General features: G+C 45.4%; 2 protein-coding genes across 4 annotated transcripts in view; both read right to left on the bottom strand.

Annotated features, from left to right (window-relative positions):
• Positions 1 to 207: 207 nt before the first annotated feature.
• On the bottom strand, positions 208 to 2,431 carry LOC309881126 (aquaporin-12-like). Its single transcript, XM_082766729.1, has 3 exons — positions 1,745 to 2,431; positions 1,239 to 1,355; positions 208 to 858 (listed from the first exon to the last, which is right to left on the bottom strand). The coding sequence occupies exons 1-3, from the start codon at positions 2,349 to 2,351 to the stop codon at positions 680 to 682; spliced, it is 903 nt and encodes a 300-aa protein (XP_082622855.1). The 5' UTR covers positions 2,352 to 2,431; the 3' UTR covers positions 208 to 679.
• Positions 2,432 to 9,314: 6,883 nt separating this feature from the next.
• PAK2 (p21 (RAC1) activated kinase 2) overlaps positions 9,315 to 19,958 on the bottom strand; it is a 42,728-nt gene continuing 32,084 nt past the window's right edge. For all 3 annotated transcript variants that reach the window (XM_082767735.1, XM_082767736.1, XM_082767737.1), the window contains 6 exons: positions 17,540 to 17,652; positions 16,868 to 16,985; positions 15,268 to 15,367; positions 12,354 to 12,550; positions 11,630 to 11,767; positions 9,315 to 11,115 (listed from right to left, as the gene is read on the bottom strand). In XM_082767735.1, the coding sequence (XP_082623861.1) occupies positions 11,029 to 11,115; positions 11,630 to 11,767; positions 12,354 to 12,550; positions 15,268 to 15,367; positions 16,868 to 16,985; positions 17,540 to 17,652 (753 nt within the window). In that variant the 3' untranslated portion in view covers positions 9,315 to 11,028. The remainder of the gene's footprint in view (positions 11,116 to 11,629; positions 11,768 to 12,353; positions 12,551 to 15,267; positions 15,368 to 16,867; positions 16,986 to 17,539; positions 17,653 to 19,958) is intronic.

Genomic DNA, 19,958 nt, shown 5'->3' on the forward strand with positions numbered 1-19,958 from the left:
AGCAGGTCAGGAACATCGTGCCCACAGAGTCCCTGCAAAACGCAGGGGTTGGGAGCACCACATTTGGGGACGAAGTGGGATGATAGCCCCCAGTGCTCACATCCAGCCCAGCACAGAAGGAAATTCCCCCAAAACGCACACAGACGAGCAGATTTCTTTCATTTCTGCTCAGTCAGCTGCACTCTGGCAGGAAGGACACCACTCACCTCAACGCAATCACATTTATTTCATGTCATAATGCCTCGTTTCCTTAGGGGCATTGCACGTAGCCACGGAGAGCAGACCAGGGCTGGGTCCAGTGGGGGGTCCACGTGCACCCCCCCCACCCCAGCACATACCGGTGCCACGTCTGCTAACCACGGGCACCCTGTGCACCCCTTCACCGATACCTTCCTCCTCAGCCCAAGTTTCCAAGGCCTGAAACATGGTTACAGGTTTACACCGTTTTTATGGCTGCGGGAGGCACAGTTGGATTATTCCAAGTGATGCAACAACCTGGAGGCTGCTCAAGCACGCCTGTGTAGTGGTCCCTAGTTTCCATAAGCTTCCTGTGTACACAAGACAGACAGCAATTTGTACAGATACATTAGTTTTCTCCCCTGGGGACAGTACTGAAGGCTTGGGTGTGCAAAATCCTCCATGCTAGGAGTCCCCCTCCCAGCAGCAGGGCTGCAGGGGCTCAGGCACGAGGCGCAGGGTTGCTCTTCTCGCCTTTCCCCTTCCGCCGCTCTTCTCCACCCTCCGCATGTGCCACCCTTGCCTTGGGTATCTTGTATTTGCTCTTCTGGCTGTAAAGCAGGTTTTTTTGGAAGAGTCTTGGGATGTTGCCTTGGTGCAGCAAGAGGGCAGCGAGCATCCCTGAAACGAGAGCACATACCCGCTCGGTGCGCCCCACATGGGGAGCCTCTCCACCCTGCCCGGAGCTCAGCAGTGGTTTCCAGGCCCTCGCCACAACTTTTCCCATCACCAAAAGGCAGCTCAGCGCCAAAGTCCCCAGTGGCAGCACCCAGAAAGCCCTGGCTTTACTACTTTAAGGAGAATTTAACCACTGCATCCTCACCACATGCACATCCTCACCACGCGAGGCTTGTGTTGACCCAAATGGGTGGTGAGCCAAGCCAGCGGTCATCTGTCCCCCTTGAACTTCAGCCCTTTGCCGGGAGGAGCTGGGGTTGCACCCAGCATTTCTGCCTTGCAGCAGATGCAGAGAAACACCCGCTGCCCCCGGGACATCTCACCTGCGAGGGGCCCCAGCCAGTACACCTGGACGTAGTCCCGCAGGCTGCTCCCCGTGCAGGCGAAGGTGGTGGCCACGGCCAGGGCAGGGTTGAAGAAAGCCCCTGTGGTCATCACGGCTGCATGGGGAGGAAGCAGGGCCATCATCAGCCTCAGTCATCTCCTGGGGACAGGCACCTACACCTACACCCGCAGCCTCATCCCTCAGCATCAGGGCACCCTGGTAAGTCCCACATGCATCGCCCCAGGCTTTGCAAGAAGAGCTCAGTGCAAGACCAAAGGGATGCTCGAGGACCCTGCTGCTGCTCCCCACGCAAACACCAACATTTCACCCACTGCCTAGGTGCCCTAAACTGCTGCCCTCACCCCCAAACAAACACCTCCCCAAAATAAGTAGGGAACAAGCCTTCTGCTAGTCGTCCTCTCTCAATGCAAGCCCTAGAGGAGGGATAAGGGATTGTTCTTCCCTCTCAAAGAGTGTTGTAGAGAAACCAGGGGCGCTGCTCACCTGCATAGGTCAGGAAGGTGACAGTGGCTGCCAGGGCAGGTGCCCGGTACACGGTGCGGCTCCGCCGCAACCTGAGAAGCACAAGGTGGAAGAAGAAAGAGCAGGCACCCTCCACGAAGGCCCCGTAGTAGAGCGAGGTGCGGATGGAGGAGCTGCACTCGGAGGCGATCAGGTTCTGGATGAGGTGGAACTGGGTCAGCTCCCAGGACCAGTAGAGCTTGGTGATGGCCCAGCCTGTCCCCACGCCCACGGCCTGGGCCAGCAGCTTGGCAGCAGTGGCTGCGGGGCCGGATTCGAGGAGCAGGAACTCCTGGAGAGAGACGGTGGGGTTGGCAGATGCTCCATCCAAGGAGGCGGCGTGAACCGTGAAGAGGAGGAAGAGCAGTGTGAAGACCACATCGGGGCCAAAGCCGCCACCCCACGGGCCAATCTCTAGCAGCATCCTCAGCTCCAGGCAGCTCGAGCAGAGCTGCAGCGACCCAGTCAGCTCCCCAGCAAGGCAGCAGTACGCCCCAGGAGACAGCAGCCTCTTGGAAAGCCGCCGGAGCATCTCGCATGTGCTGACAACCAGGAGAAAAAAGGCAATGGAGACGTTCAGGCCTGACATCGTGACAGTCCCCCAAGGGAGAGACCGAGCCACGCGGCTTTTGGCCTCCAGGATGGAGCAGGGAAAGCTTCCGCACCTCCGTTTTATAGCGCCGTGCAAAAGCAAACGTGGCACAGCCCAACTGGCACCTGCCTGGTGGCCAGGGAGTCCTTGGGAAACACTGCACGTGCTGCCCCTGGGAGCCGCAGGAAGCATGGGAACAAGCTCTTCCAAGAGGAAGAAAAAGCCCTCGTTGCTTTCCTACCTTGAGACCTGCACACACGATTTGCCCTCCTCACATTTTGCCCACCTCCCTGCGCGGGGATCATTTCAAAGCCCTGCCTCGCACCCCGGCACCCGGCTCTGCCACGCGTTCACCCAGCGCCTGGGACATGGCCCCGCACCGTGACCAAGGACTACAGGGCTCTGAGGGCAGTTTGGGGGTGCTGTACACCCCCTGCTCCTACCCCAGTCCTTCTTCCGGGTTATTTGTTAGGGTTGCTTCTGAAAATGAGAAAACAATAAAACCTTATTTATTCCCCGACTCCCTACTTTTAACTGAGAATGGGAGCGAAGCTGACTCCATCGTTTCCCTGCCCCTCTTTTTAAGGGAGGCTTTACCCTTTCCCAGCACCCTGCCCATGCTCAGAAATAACCCAGAGGCACACCAAAGTCATTCTTTAGCCGGCACAAAAGCCTGGCTTGCACACGCTTCCCCGTCCTTGTCCCCAGGAACACCTCTCCTCGCTCGCTGCCGGCGCTAGCTGCATGCTTGCCTGCAGGTGGCATTTCAGTGACGGTGACATTTCATCCCCTTCTGCTGGTAACGCACAGGGGAGGGACAGAATCTCTCCCAGCTCCACCGGCAGTGACAGAATTGCTGTCACCCTACAGAGGGAACAGCCTGATTTGGCTAAGCCTGCCTCAAAACGCATCGCCATTTTACATTTTTTTAACCCCTTTCAGAAGACAGGAGACGTGTGCACCTTTATCCTCAAATGAGCAAACAGCCTTGCCCAAATACAGGAAGATGAAGCATGCTTTAAGACTCAAACTTCCCAATTTTGGCTCAGTGAAAAGTCAGCACAGACAGCGGCAGAGAACTCGCCCAGATCAACAAAAATCCCTCTCATACCAAAACGTTTCTAGCTGCTGTTACAAGAGAGATCTGCCACGCATTGAGGCCTGAAAAGCAAGCACATTCTTGTCCCCTTCCTCCAGAAAGCTCTGGCATGGAAAACATCACAACAGCCGTGGTAAAACTGGAAAATATCCAAACATCTCTTCCTTCCTTCCTGAAGGAAGGATTTTCCCCTTCTCCTTTTCAAGCGTTTAAAGAGTTGTGCTTAGAGGCAGCAGCTCAGAGGTCTTCTAAACCTATTTCCCATCCGCTGCCTGCAATTACGGCCACGGCACATCCTGCAATTGTGTGACACACAACCCAGGCTTGAGCAAGGGGCAGGAGGCAGCTGCCTATGAATCGGATTAGCGGGGTAAGTGGTGACAATGACAGAGACGCAAGCAGCTGGCTTCCCACCTCGTGTTGGTGCTGACAGCAGAACGGGGCGTGCTGCAAGCACTGGAGGGCGTCCAGTTCACCGCGAAGGAATAAAAGCCCCTTCAAGAGTTCATTTGTCTTGCACAGCTTATTTTCCAGAAATGCTACAAAAAGTCAGCTACTGCTACTCAGATTTCTGCTGGCTCTGCTAGGGGGTTGAACGAGAGGAGCACATCAGAGGGTTCAATACTGCAAGAGCCCACGGCCCGGGGAAAGCCCGTTAGCCTCCATCTTCATTTCCCCAGGATGTTCCGCCCCAAAAAAGCAGCCCATGAGATGAGCAGAAGCTGTTTTCTTCCAAGCCTTATCCAAATACATTTTCATCCACGTTCCCTTTTTCTCCCCACTTTACAAAAGCCACATTTCCATGGCTGTGACATCAGACATCAGCTTCTTTTCTAAACCAGGTTTGTTGTCAGGGCAGTCAAGACCTACACCACCTCAAACACAGGTATTTTAAATCCTTATTTTAACCACACAATCAGAAGCAGTCAGGATTTCCACGGTGAAGTAAAACAAACTCTCCTAAAACGCTGAAGAGTGACAAAAAAGCAAAGAGAATGAGGCTGCTCCCCCCACCACCCCCAAATAGGTAGCAGCTACAGCTGCATGCAGCTTCCTTAGGGTTATTTAAGGCGAGTTCACTGGGCAGGAAAGCCATTACCCAAACCCCATGAGCAGCCACCCCGTAGCAGCTGGGGCCAGGCAGCACAAACCCACCGCTGGGCTCCCCGTTCCTGCGGGCAGCCAGCCAAACGGGCTCAAGGAGAGCCACGAGGAATTTCACAAGAGCCAAATCCATGCAACACCCACTGGGAGGGAAAAAATAAATAAATAACAAGATGGATCACCCTCAGCTGTAGGAATCCCGACTTCAATGGAGAACTCAGTCCCTATAAGGCCCGTGCCCAGCACAGAGCACCTGGAAAAGGACCTCCAGGACGTGCCCTGCCACATCAGCACCCGCTCCTCTGATCCAGTTACACCAAGCCCGGGCCGTTACTCAGAAGCCATTCAGAAAGCACCAGAAACTTGAGGCTGCACAGAGACCTACCGTCTGTCTGTTCTTCCAGTCCCCTCTTCCTTTCTACTGACTCATCTCCAAGTCGTTTGGTAGCGCCAGAGGAATTTTTGAGGAAGCAGAAGCCTGGTGGCTTTTCAGCATCAAGCAATTTACCTTCCTAGTGGGCAAATCCCATTTATTTATATCGATCACCCGTCCCTACAGGCTGGTTCAAGGATCAGGTCGATAGGTAAATGGGTTTTGAAATGACATTATGATGTGCTGGAAGACAGCCTCCCTGCAAGACGCTGGCTGGTGGGCAGGGGAGGGGAAAAGTAATGCCACCACTGCGGAAAGGGAAAGCTGCATCACCACTGCTCTCCCCCCTCACAACACACTGCAGACAGAAAAATTACAGTCAGAAATTCACTGCTCTCACTTGTTTGCATTTTCCTTCAAAAAAGTTTCCATTAGTCTGGACTTCAAAGCAAAGGAAAAGATCTTAGAAAAACCTGCTTCCTCTGCACATCTGAGAGCAACGTCAAGAATTTAGCTGAGCTTAACAGTCTCACGTACCTCTCCCCTACACGAGAGAGGAACGTAAGATCCTCTCAGGGCTGACCAATACAGCTGTTTTTACTAAAAACAATCTTCTCAGCAAAACACAAGCTTAAAAGAAAGCAAAAAATGCAACTGTCCAAGTCACTGGGAGCAGGCATCTGCAGACAACTGCTGTGCTTGTACACGAGCCACAAGAATCGCGCTGAAACCTTTTCTTCACGTACTACAGCAAAAACTAATTCGAAGTGACACTTCTCAGCCACTCTTCATTTAAGCAACATGTTGCTGGCACAGTCCAAATAATCATGCTCAGCTCTGCAATTTAATTCACCGCAACCAACCTGCAGCCCTGGAAGTGAGAAGTCATTTCCCCCAACTTCACAGCAATACTGTGTGGCTTTAACTTGGTGCAGAATATTTAAAGTACCTGATCTTTAGCGAACTGATCAAAAAAAGATGGGGGTGTTTTGTTTGTTTGTTTGTTTGTTTGTTTTGGCGTAGGCCACCTATAAGCAAGTGCACAGCAAGTTCACACAAGACCTACTTGTGTTTATCAAGCAAGGACAAGCAACTCCCAACTAATACAAACCATAACTAAGCCAAAATCCTGCTCACCTTAAAGCAAGACAAGTACCAATATCCAGGTTCCACTACACACCTTTTCCCTCCTCTTGACAGCTTTTTCCCCCATAAATTAAATGCAAGCATCACTTAAAAGCGGTGCTAGAGAACATCAGTTTAAATGCATAAAGGGTCAGTTATATAGAAGACAAAGATGCTTCAATGAGTTAATTAACCTGGAGAGAGAGGGCTTCGTGCAAAACGACATTCTTACATCTGGTTGAAAAGGCTTTTGAAGAGTGGTTTCTTCATTTCTTTTTGCCAGCAGCATGAGCAAGGCTTTTACAACACGCAAAAAAGTGGAAGAGATGATTTTCCAGTAACACATGACAAAAGGCACAACCTGAGTCCTCGACATTCACAACCAAGCCAGAAACTTCATCTGGATTTCACCTGAACCACCCTTAGCCCCAAGGTGAATTAATTTTGGCATCCTTTCCTTTAACCGGACTGCAATGCCAACACATTGTGGCATTTTTGTAGTTCCAATGAAAAGCATGAGCAGGTCTCCACAGCCTGCCAACAGCCACCACCCATCTCACCCCAAATCCAAGGTGAGCTGCTGACAGCCAGCTCCTGCGCTTGGCTTGGTCAGTCAAACGCTGATCAGCGGGGACGGTGCTGAAGCTGGAGTCACCTCTTCCCAACAGGCAGGCCAGCTCGCTCCCCACACCGCCAGGTTTATCCACGCAGGATTCTGGATGATATTCAAAGTCAAACAGTCCTGTTTGGAAAGGTCACTGCACCACCACACTGCCACGAGCACAGCTTACTGGTCCACCAGTCCCTCCCTCCCTACCAAAATGCTACCTTAAGGCGAGTGGGGGGTGAAAGACAACTGAGATGAACGAGGCCGGTCTTTGAGAGGCTGCTGCTTTGCTCCCTTCACAAAATAGCACAGGATCTCTCTGTGATGATGGGTAAAAAGAGGGTGCTGCAGACGTGCTCTCCCCCATCGGTGCTCTGGAGGAGTAACTGCCTGCCAGCAGCGTGCGGTGGCAAGGAAAGCTCGTGGTTATCACATGAGGGCGGTACACAGACTGATGAGTAATCAAACTCGAAAAGAAACGGGATGGGCTAGTGCAGCATAAAATGATATCCATTGTAAAGCAGTCATAAGAAGCTTAATGACAAGAATACATTTTGCTAATCTCATTAAGACATCTAAACATTTACTCTTTTCATTTACTCTTGTCTCAGAAGGCATAAACTCATGACGGGGAAGGGGATGAAAAAAATGTTTTTTAGAAGTTTATTTCTAGCCCTGAAAGAACAGTTATTAAACAAAGTCAACAAATACAGTAGTTAATATTGCAGTAACAATTAAATAACATAATGGGATTAAATTACACAAAAGGCAACATTAAAATCTGAAGACAGTTAAAAAAAAATAAAAAGAAAGCTTGCACCCACTTCCATTTCCACCGACAGTGTGAGGGACAGAGGGAAAACAGACCAGAGACACTTATTCAACGCCAGCTGAAAAGACCTTTAACAGTTTTTGTTATTTTTTTACTGCCCCCAGCCACCCCCACCCCCTCTGACAAGGGAGCCCAGCATCTTGCAACTGCTCTGCCCGCACCTCCTGGGCCCCCCCTGCACCAGAGAGCAGGGGAAGCCCCCAGCACACCTTGCTACCACCCAGGCAGGTCAAAGTGCACATTCCCAGTGCCACGGTTGCTTTCAATGAGGAATCCAATTTATTCCATGGTAACAAAAATCCCAGGAGTCAAACATTCCCTGCACACACGCATGCCAACCACGAGCTACCCAGCCCCGTACACCCAACCAGTCACACCACAGGACGTTACGCTCCCTACGTATTGCCTGCAGGCTGGATTAAAATCCAATTCAGGATCTTCTGCTGGCACCTAGGCGAGCGAGACGTATGGGAATCTCAGCACTTACAGAAGCAATCCCTTCCTTTTCAGCATCTGCTCAAACTCCAGCTATTTGCTATTTGTCTACCCTAGACAAGTCGAGCAGCAGCAAGTCTTAAAAATGCTCGTCTGCTCCCTCCAGGGAAAAAAATGTGGCTTGCTTTTTTTTTTTTTAATTTGCAGACACACACAGCTGACATCATTAGAGAAGCATTGCCCAGCCCACTAAGACACAAAAGTACGGCACAGCAACCTTCTTGAAGCTTTCCTTCCCTGCCAGCTCAGTCACTATCCAGCTCATCTCTGACTCCAGCTGCTGGCAGCAGGTGGCAAGAAACATCACCCTTTAACAACACCACTGCTGCGTGGGGCTGGGGAGATGCACACTTCGCAGCTGCAGGGCTAAACACCGTGCTGGGTCACACAGCAAGCACCGAGATATGTGTTGTAAAACTCCTGGATCGGGCTAAGTCCTGTTTGCTAGGATGACTGTAAGCTTGGAAACCGTCTCCTAAGTACGCTAAATGGGACAAATTTCATAATATAAGTTTAAAACCATTCTCATTCATCAATAAAAGTGAACTAATAAGTTAAAATTACTTATGATTTCATGTTCCTCTATTTAAAAAAAAATTCTAAATTTCTCACAAGTTATACTTATCTTACTGCCTAGTCTGTGCCATCAAAAAAAAAAAAAAAAGAAAGAAAAAGAAAAAAAAAAGAAAAGCCCCCACCTTAACTCTAGCACAAGGAGTTTCACAAAGTCCATTGCCAGCAATGGACCGAGGGAATCATCAGTAAGACAGTTTTCTTTTCCTCAGCCAAGCCTCCTTGCTACTTCATTTGATCAGGAAGCCAGACATGTTCAAACCAGGGGCACTACCATTACAGTGTTACAGGGTCTGGGGCTTGCAGGACCTTTTGCCTGGGAAGAAGATTTATTTATTTGCCTGAAACACGACACTATCTTGAATTTTAAACTGTAGCTATTCTCACACTTACAGCTAGAGGGATTTTGTCCTCTGATGTCGTAGCTAGCGTCATTTACTTGGGTGCCTACCACACAAGAGCAGAACACAAACTGAACCGTGCGTGGCACTGCAGTTCCCTGCACAGTAAGGCATCTTGTTGGTACAAAGCCACCTCCTAGAAGCTGATGAGTTACACCAGGCATTTTGGGACCCTAGCCCTGCTTCCCCTCTCCCCTCAAAAGCACAAACAGGCTCAGCAGTTCTGGCTGGCTGCTCTCAGCTGGAAGTTAGTTTTGTCATACCTTGGCTACCAGTCCCCATGCAGTTATTTCTATCATTACACGAACACTGACATTATCTGAAAATGATTTCTATCTTTTGCCAGCAACGTTTGTAAAAGTGTGCGTAAATTTTATTTGGGGTCCTCTGTCAATACCCAGCAAGTCTGTCCATCCCAGGTCCTGCCCACTGGGAAAGAGATAAAATCCCGGTAAAGTAATGGGTTATTCTTTCACAGAATCATTTGGCACATTGTAACTACAGTTAGTTCTTCATTAAACTGTTTGGGAAGTTGAAATGCATAGACTGCAGCGCTGAAAGTAGCCAGGGGGCACAGACTCTTTTACACGTGCCCCATTAACACTCCAAGAAATCAACCACTGAAGTCACTCACTGTCCCTCAGAAGGAGGCACTTTTTCTTGCATTGGATGTTCGACTTCAGCCACTCTGGCTGGCATGTTTTCAGTGAGGAAGGATCAGCGTGACACATCAAGTCTCTTCAGCCTCCAACTAGCCAGCCAAACGAGCCCCATCGATGTCTGAAGGCACTGTTCTCCCTCCTCAGCCTCCGTCTTCTCAGAACAGTGCTTTGGCATTTCCAAGTGTTCATACTCTTCTGTTCGAACTATATTAAAAAAAACATCCTGCGTCTTCAGTGTCCTCATATCTGATTACTTGTTTTGATTTCATTAATACAAATAGAGCACATACAAAATTGGAAAAAATAGCTCTAATACTTAAATTCTGACAACACCATAGGTTGATGCATTATTTGCTTGGGGAAAAAATTACAACATATACAAAAATGTATTTGATACAAAGAAGGGAAATGTAAAATAAAAAAGTCAAAGGCACCAGCATAACTTCCAAAGCCAAAGTCAGAGAACAGATACAATACGTGTGTTTGAACCACCCACCACACCAAGCAAAATATCCCTTAAGCGTCTGGCCAGCAAGTCTAATGGGAAAAAAGAGCACACAGGAAGACAGCTGGAACTGTTTTCTTGCCCTGACTATAGTTGATCATTTGATCATAAATAAAGTATCTGACCCTTACCTACATATCCAAAAACTGACATCCAAAGACTTGACCAATCGTGAGGTTTCTACAAAGAGGCCACATCTTTGATTAAAAGTCCACAGAGCACAGGCATACGAAAAACAGTTGAATACTTCTCTTCCCCCTCTCTCCATACTCGTCTTAAAAAGCAAAATACATCTCAACATATTATGATTTCTTAAGTAGACAAGTTGTTAATTCTACAGTACAGTGACAGCTAGTCTGTAAAGGGAAGGAGGGGCAAGATGTACCTTCACATTTGTCACATTTGCCATGAATCTAGTTATATGGGAGCTTACTAGAGAGATTTAAAAGTAAACAGGTAGAGGGGAGGAAGAGGAGAATGCAAGAGATCAGCAGGTAAAATTAGCGCTGCTCTCTGAAAGCTTGAATCGGTCATTCAAGTATTGAAAGTACCCAGAAGGGTACAATGAACGGGAGCTGTTACAGCAAAGTCATTAAAACCCTTAAAACCCTGGGCACAGTAAGTGGCATTTCTGGGCTGTCTGGAGAAGAAGAAAAAAAAGAAAAAACAGAAGGGCCAGTAATTCAGTCCTCAATTCCTTCTGGACCCCAGAAAGGGATCACTAGAGTCACCACAATTTATTTTGGGCGTCTTCTGGATGAGAGTTTCTTCCCTTTTGCAGATGTTTCCCACCCCCCCAGCAAATCTCCTCCCTCCCCCCAGAAGTGTAACAATTTCATATATTATAAAGATTTGTAAAAAACAAACAAACAAAAAGATGGAGGCCGTGGCAATAATGTTAGCGGTTACTCTTCATTGCTTCTTTGGCTGCCAGGATCAGTGGCGTCAAGCTAGACAGAGGTTTGGCCAGTTTCAAAAAGGGATGCTGCCAGGAAGAGAGAAACACAGTAAATTAGTAAAAGACCATTTAAAAAGCCACACACTGTTCCATAAAAATAAAGCAGCATAAACACTACCAATGCACAGTTCCTGAAGGGACAGATCCAAAGAATGCAACAGCTCATAGCACCCTTAGCCTGCTAATCATTCCTTCTCTTCCCAAAAGAGCCTCAGCCTTTCTTTTCCAGTAATGCACCACAAAGAGGTTCCTTGGTCAAATGCCTTCCCTCAGTCCTATTGTGCTCACTTCAATGGCTCTCTTACAGTAAATTCAAAAATTACTGGATAATTTAGCAGTGGCAGAACAATGGCACAGACTACTGTCAGAAAGACTAAGTACGATCTTTGATGACTGTGGTTCCTCCCAAATTACTCTCCCCTGGAGTCCTCAGGGGAAAACACAAAACGGAAAAGGGTGTCAAGTCTACCTTGCCATTTATCAGAGGCATACCTTACAAGTGGCCTCCATATCTCAGGCTGTGATAGAAGCTGACTCTTACCTGTAACAATTCTTTGGCTGATCCTCTTTTCTCAACATCCATCTCCAAACATCGGTTTAAGAAATCCCGGAATATTGGGGATAGTTTCTCGGGGTTCTGCAGCTCTGGTGTGCCATTAGTTGCTATCAAATACAAAGCCTGCAAAATGAGAAATATCATATAATCAAGCCAAGTCTTTAAAAGATGTCATACTGATTTGCCTAGAGGCAATTCCTTAGTCTAGACGAGAAAGGGTTCTGCAGTCTACTTTGCCTCCCCCTGATGAAATGAAGAATTTTAAGAATGCCAGTTATAGGTAGCTGTGACCTATTCTTGCTAGTAGCAAAATAACATTCAAAATCTTTTGGCAACAGATACTTAAGAGATACATCTACATACCTTGGCAAAGAAAATATTAGACTGACACAAACAGCATTTTTCAGAACCTAATGGATTTACCTTCCCTAAACTAGCACAGGAGACTGAACACAAAGTCTACTTGTTTAGTTTACAAGCTGGTACAATTGCTGTGCTTCACTTGTCTTCTGAACAGAAGAACTGCTGAGTACACATTTAAGACAGTTGTCATTCTTTTGGGAGGAATTTTCTTGCTCCACTGAAGCTCGTCATTTTTTGGGGTTGATTTCTTTTTAACGTAAATGCTATCAAGAATCACACTGAGTCCATTAAAATATTCACGTGGTAAACACCCACAAATAATTCTAGCCACGTCTGGACTTCTTACCCTCAGGGGGTTTTCATTGAGGTACGGGGGTTCTCCTTCTACCATCTCAATAGCCATGATGCCCAGAGACCAGATATCCACTTTAGGGCCGTAGGCTTTCCGTGTGACCACTTCAGGAGCCATCCAGTAAGGAGTTCCAACCATAGTGCTGCGCTTGCTCTGCTCTGGGGTTATCTGAGCACAGAAACCAAAGTCGGCTGTAGGATAACAGAATTTAAAAAGAAGTTAAATCAGTGCATCCCGTGTAAGCGGACTTCCTAGAAGACTTCTCTATTACTACACATATATTATACTCCTCCACATTTGAGGGGCTTGGGAGGGAGAGGGGACTTTTCTTTCTTCCCCACCACATTCTCCATATTACGAACTTGAGTGTGCAAAACGGGTATAAAACCTTAAGGTGTTTAAGCAGGGCAGACTTTTGTTGAATGAAGGTAAAGCTTTTTGTCCACTGGAGTAGGGACATAAGTATTATCCTGCAGAAGAATGGTATTTTGCCCAGTCCTTCCTTCAATATTCCTAGACTGGTAGCAGCCAAAACAAGAAATCAAGCAGAACACCAAGGGCAACTCTTCTGTGCACAGCAAATATGTTATACAGCCTGAATGAAGTAACATGAATCTACAAACCATAGCTTCTGCCCTGCTAAACAGATTTTAATTCTGCAGCTACTGAGTTCAGCATTTCACAGCAATTTGGCCATCAAATACAGGTACTACAGCTGACAGAGACATAGAAACAAGGCTACCCCACTCAGCGGAAGGAACCTAGACAAACAAACCTTTCCACAAGGTAACTACTGAAGAGAACAACCACACTCAAGAAAACAAGAAAAGTCACCTATTCCTATAGCCTTCAGGTGCAGCAGCAATGCATGTTCCATCATGTTACTTTATCCAGCTGCAGCACTCCCACTTCCCAGGCATGTAAAGCATCAATAAGAACACAGTTAAGGCAGGAACCAGATTTTACCTTATTATTGACACTAAGTTTGAGAGAGAGAGAGAGAAAGAGAGATAATTTTAAATTTTGAATCAATTTTGAAAGTGTTATGCCAAGCAGTACCGACAAAAGAGCCACAGTTCTGGAAATGCTAAGTTGTACCAAGAGGACAGTGTAACACAGAACTACCCCCGCCCCAACTGTTAAAACGCTGCCTGAAGAAAAAAAAAAAAAAAAAGCAAACCTACAGAAGCTGCAAAGTTTCTTGCCAGCATTTCTTCCAGTCAGGCCTTTCAGGAGGTGTCATACCCAACTCAAAGCACAGCCTATGTCAACAAACACACCAGAGAAGCAGCAGCTGTGTCTATCTCCTGACCTACCAACAGGGCCTTCAGCACCATCCCACCACGAAAGAAAACACAGGCAAGATGTAGATCCCAGTTTAGCCAGTAGTATAGGTAGGGAACTAGTGGTGAGGGCAGCTTTACAGCCATCCTCTTTCTGGGAAGGACGCATGTGTTACAGCCTCTACTAGGTGCTGTCTCCTTCTAGGAGACATTACCACATCATCTATCTAAATTCTAGACAGCCCTAGAAAGTGCTCAGGTAACAGGCAGGTTGGCCACTCTTCCTGCTCCTGTTGCCAGAAGCCAGAAAAAAAAAAAAGAGCTTGAAGAAAGAGCAACTTCTACCATCCACCTAACCAACTCGTAGAAGCTCTATAACCACACAGACAAAGGGCTATTCTCAACACAAAACAATTACAATACCTCCCCTTCACATAGCACATTTTATGGCTAACTCCTCTTTTTGCCTGTCTCTCCCTCCTTGTCTTCCCCCACTCTCCTGCTGGGGCCAGTGCATCTTTACACAGGCTGCTACCCTGTCCATTCACAATGCTCTTCTTTGCATTGACAGCTCTTTGATTTTTGAGCCTTCCTCAGCTAACTGCCACACCCTCTATTTTAACTATTCACTTATCAGCATCTGAACCCATTCAACTTGTGCATAAACACATAACACCTTTAAAACAAACAAACTCCTACACAAGCGAGCAGCACATCCAACAGTGCATCCATCGATACTGCTCAGCTAGCCAGGTTGCTCATAAACTTTCCTCAAACTCCTTCTCATAACTGACATGAGACTGTAAACCACCTGAGTAAGGAATACTGCTGGGATGCATTTTCATGACATTTCAAACTCCTAACCAACTGTAAAAACACCATGCCTTAACTCTTTGGTCATTTGATGCTTTGTACATTCCCATATACCAGAAAGTCAGGTAATGCCCCTCTCTCTCAACGATCCTGAGCACTACTTTACATGCTTTCAATATATTTCTATTGCCACACATGTTTACACACACCAGAAACTGACTTACTGTACACAAGTTCATGCATGCATGACAGTTACCTGAAAAGCAAGTAGTTTCTTTTGTCATTTCATGATTTTATTAATGAAAGTGTATTACACTTTCAGTCCCAGAAAAGGAGACCCAGGACAGGCGCAGCGTAAGACTAAACTGCAATATAAATGGTTAATAATATACAGTTTTCTCATTAGTGACCTTCTAATGAAAAGGGCAAAACATGAAAGGCAAGTCATGGCAATCTGAAAAGATGAGCAAAGCAACTGCAGTTAGCTGCAGCTCTTCTCTTGCAATCATTTGCATCTTTGCTTCACTGCGTTGCCAGTTACTTCATATTTACCAATATTTATGTGGCAACAAGCTTGCTTCAACATCCTTCCGGAGTAACACTCTCAGCCCTAGTCTGAGGGCCCTCGGAGTTTCAATGTTGCCTACCTGGGAGTTACACACTTTATAACATGGAATAAATTTCTGTTACTCGTATCCAATAAAAATGCACCTCAATTTCTCTGTCAGCTCTCCTCCTACTGATGTACACTCTCTTAAGCAAAGTTTACTGGGAAAAGGAAAACAGAACACAAACAAGTTTCTGGTACTCACTTAGTTTAACTGATCCATCCATTCCTAGCAGCACGTTGTCACTCTTAATGTCTCTGTGGATGACCTGGTTGGCATGTAAGAACTCAAGTGCTTGCAAGCACTGGATGAGGGAACAAAAAAAAATAAATCAGCATACAGAAGAACAATTTCTCTATGTGAATATAAATTCAAAAGCAATGCTTAACCCTCAGACAGCGTTGAGGACAAAAATGTAACAGGTGTTATTTAGAATAACCAGCAGAGGAAGCTCTTGTGCTAAAAAAAAAATACCCTCCAGATCTCATGAGGTCAAAGATGATTTAATCTGAGAAATTCTCTGCTGTCTTAACAAACCCAGAAATTCTTCTCCTTGTTACCCAGCCATCATCCAAGATGTTCCCAAAAAATCACAGATGTTAATTTTGGTACAAGCCATTTTAACAAGTTCATGCTACAGGAACTGTAAGGGACTAAACGAGAGCCTTTTAGCCTGAAGTTTCATCAACAAGAATGCTTCACTCTCAACCTGCAAGCAACCTTTACCGCAGCAAAGGCTGTACAACATCTTCATTATGAACATCACTAGTATTGGTTTTGCTTGTTTCTAGATTAAAATCTTTCTGCCTAAAATCACAATGAAATTTAATTTTGCTATCTGAGAATAAAAGGCAAAAATACATATAAGATATTCTCTTTTAATATAAGCAGAACATCTACCATTTGCAACTTGGCACGGGTGTGATCCCCAGCAAGTGTTTTGTGCCTTCGTTTGCTTTAGTAAAGTAGTACGGATTTGCAGAATGAAGGGTATGTAACATTCTGGGCAGCAGTGTTCCCATGAAATACAGTAGCTCAAGATTAGACTTTTTTCCTCAGAAAAAGTAACTATTGTTACCGTACATAGTTACTTTCATTTCTCTGCTTCCAGCTCTGGTTTCTCAGGAAATCATTACCTGTCCGTACATGTTAATGTACAAGTTTGCTTTCCATCCCCTCCCTTTGGGTGAATCATCAAAAGCAGATGTCATGCCAATGTAGCCAAATGAGCTTTTAAATGTCTATGCTTCTCCTGCACAGCAGATAATACAATTACTTTCCCCTCTGCCGTAATAAATCAAGCCTGAGCTGGATGCTGACACACTGACTCAGGTCAGAATTAGCTGATGACTTGTGACATCAGCTATTTTTAACTCTGATACCATACTGAAATCTTAAAATTACTCCAGCTATAATTTTCTGGAGAATTATTTTCATGAGAAATCCATAAAGAAAGTTTAACCATTGCAGAGCTACAGATTTCACTTACTATGAAAATAGCTACTAAAACAAGACAGGGACAGTCTGCATCAAGTTCATCTTTATGTGCTCCATCATTTAATATTCTCAAACATCCAGCTCAAAATTGGTATCATTCTGTGTTGTAAACACAATTTTCCGAGTTAGACTCATTTTGCTATTTTCTGTGCATATTTCTAATTTAAATATTGATTCCTGCTCTCAGTATCGTGCATTCTTCCTAACTGAACACAACTGTTGCAATTAGTCTTAATGTATATGCACCATAAAACCTCAGTGAACAGAATGCACCTTCATTCCTCTACTCATCAAATACAATTCTTACCTCTCTGCAAACAGCAGCAATCTGTGCTTCATCCATGCATGTTTCTGTGACCACATCTGTTAGCGAGCCTCCAGCTAGATACTCCATCACCACAAACAGTTCGTCTCCTACAAGGTAACTACAAACGAAAAATGAAAAGCACGCCTGTTTGCCATCACGAGAGATCAAGGAGTGAAAAATGACTGATAAGAACACTGTGACTTCTGGTCAAGGAAATGATTTGCAAGGACTTCAAGGCAAACGTAAAGAAAGTTGATTTCTGGTAAGTAACTTGAAATGTCAATGCTGACAACAAAACCCCGCTGCTTCTTACTACCTCACTGGGCAGGATAACATAGAATCATTTAGGTTGGAGAAGACCTTTATGATCATCAGGTCCAACATCCCACATCTCATGCAGAACACAGTATCTTCCAGCTGTACTCCTGTCCACCACTGATCCACAACTACATGCAACATTGCATTCATGACAGAAGGCTTGTTACGGAATCATTAGACCATTTCCCCATAAAAGATTACTTTGGGAAAAAAAAAAAGTCACTCTAAATACAGTCATTTGTTTTTAAGACTCTGAGATACAGAAAGGTTGAGTCTATAACCAGAATATCATGTTAAAACCTCTGAACCCCCCCCCCCCAAGAACAAAGGAATCTGCCAGCTGTCTTCATTTACCTGTCCAGGAAGTTGACTATGTTGGGGTTCTTTAGCTCCTTCATTACCAAGATCTCATTAATAATCAACTCCTTCTTGGGCTGTTTCTGCAGGTTTATCTGTTTGATAGCAACCTGACGAGGACAAAATGAAACAGCCATCACTCAAACCTGAGTATCAAAATCTTGCAATCATTCTAAATACAATAAAAGCATAGGAGAGGTGAGAGATTCTATAACAGAATTAGGGAGTTTGGAACAGCTGGCAGGCTGTTTATTTATGAGGGTACAACTCTCTCTTATAGCCAACACCATACTCCAGCAGCTGAAAAGATCCACAAATTTAGCAAACAAAACTTTCAGGAGATAAAAAGATAGTTGCCCAAATTTTTATCAACAGGCCTAAAGCAGAACAGATTCTCATAGCAACTAAGAGTTTCCTTCCAATGCAAGGAAAGCAATTTGTTTTTCCATCTTCTTCTGACTAGATTAGTGTTTGGGCATGAAAATGCTGGGAGGCAGAAGGAGCTGCAAAAAACAGCGTGAACAGAAAAGACTGAAAGAACACTTCTACAGAATAAGCACTGAAAATGCAGCAAACTATCAAACAATGAAGTGGGAACATTTGAATCTACAGCAAAATAAGGAGTAAATTGTTATCACGGTACAAGCAACAGAATTAGCCAAAGTTTGAGAGACAACTCGGGAACAGAGAACTGAAATGATCTGCCAGCAAGATATAAAAAGGCACTGTGGTAGTCAAGGTTGGTAAAGAAACATCAATTGCCTGTAGTGACCGTCATAGGGAAAATGTTGTGAGACATAATGCTCTTGGGGAAAAGAAAGACCGGAAAACTCTCCCAAAGCAATTAAGACAAAAAACTATCCCAGAGGGAGAAGGAAAGATAAAGAACCATCTTGTCCAAGAAATAATTTAACTAGGGTATGTGTTCCAGACTCTAAAATAAAGAAGAATTGTCCCAAGTCTGTTCAGTTAGCTGTAACACTTTAAGGATGCAGTTTGAAGCTTTACAAGATAACTTATCCATGAGACCAAAACTGCAGTGTTAACACAAGGACTGATGCGATCTCATAGAAACAATCACTAACACACTGGCAAAGGCATCAAAAAATAAGAGAACTTGTGGCACAGAATCACAAAATAACTAAGATTGCAAGGGACCTCAGTGCAACCCCTTGCTCAAAGTAGGGCCAACTTAGAGCTGAGGGCCTTGCCCAACCAAGTTCTGAATGGAGATGTCAAGGAGCAGGGACACTCCACAACCCCTCTGGAGCCCCATCCTATGCTGGATTAAAATGACTGTGAGAAAAACAGACTTCTAATATCCAACCAGAAGGCCCCTTTCGGCATTGTGTGTTAACTCTTGTCCTGCCACATGTAGCTCCATGTTCTCTACACCTTCCCCTGCTAAGCAGCTGAAAACAGCAATGAAATCCTCCTCTGGCCTTCTTTTCTTACCAACGGACAAACCCAATTGTTCCCCAAAAGCTTCCTTCTCTTCCTTCGACAGAGAGCATCAAGGAAGCCAGACTATGCCATCAGTTTAATGCACGAAGGAATAGACCACAAGCAATCAACCATCAGACCACCTGCCTGACAAGAAGCAGAGAAGGTCTAAGAATGGAACTCAGACAAAAAATCCACTCTGCAGTGAGAGGACACGAAGCACTGCAGTGTGTAGAAGGCAAATTAAGAGAGATCGTACTGAGACAATTGAAAGGCTTATGTTTATTGTGATGCGGTATCCCACTCCAGTGCTGGTAGATGTGGTTACTGATGAAAGGGTAATTACTTATCAGTGACCTAACAAATGGCTACTTTCAGCCTTTTCAAGGAAAACTAGACAAAAACTGAATTTAAAGAGAAGCATTTAACTCCTACAATTTTAGTCCTGGGGAATCAGAGATGATCCCTGGATGACACGCACGCAGAATGTTGCTGATGTCATCATCTTTTCAAGACAGGTTTGGAAGCATCAAGTAGAAAAAACAGAGCAGAATGTGGAGAAGGCATTTTAATTAAAACAAAGGAAAATACAGGCACAAGTTATTTCCAGATAAGGTACAGATAATGTGTATCAAACACCTCTACTAAAACAGGACTACAGAAGAGGTGTTGAAAGACTAAAAATTTTATTTCTGAAAATCCAGGGACCCATTGCCCACAATACTTGAAGGATAAACTGTTTTCAAAACCCACATCTGGCACATCTCACTCCCTCTGCTTTTCACTGGAGAGAAAAAAAAACTCTATTTTTAGCTTTCCATCATCTGATTACTACAAAACAAGGCACACACTGTTACAAATGACTGTGACAAACATTCTTTTGGGAGGTAACAGCAGAGATTGGAGCCACAGAAAGAAACCTAGTCAGATTATTTCAGCCACCTACAGAAGAAAATATTTATGGAAAAAGTAT

Source organism: Aythya marila (genome assembly GCF_965140915.1).
Source record: "Aythya marila genome assembly, chromosome: 9".
In the NCBI taxonomy this organism is placed as follows: domain Eukaryota; kingdom Metazoa; phylum Chordata; class Aves; order Anseriformes; family Anatidae; genus Aythya; species Aythya marila.

Bases quoted from the DNA above. Each gene is read 5' to 3' on its own strand.
- LOC309881126 (XM_082766729.1), bottom strand. From the start codon at position 2,351: ATGTCAGGCCTGAACGTCTCCATTGCCTTTTTTCTCCTGGTTGTCAGC. The intron at 1,356-1,744 runs GTGAGCAGCGCC...CTCCCCATGCAG, and splicing joins CACCTTCCTGACCTATGCAG to CCGTGATGACCACAGGGGCT. The intron at 859-1,238 runs GTGAGATGTCCC...CTCTCGTTTCAG, and splicing joins CTGGCTGGGGCCCCTCGCAG to GGATGCTCGCTGCCCTCTTG.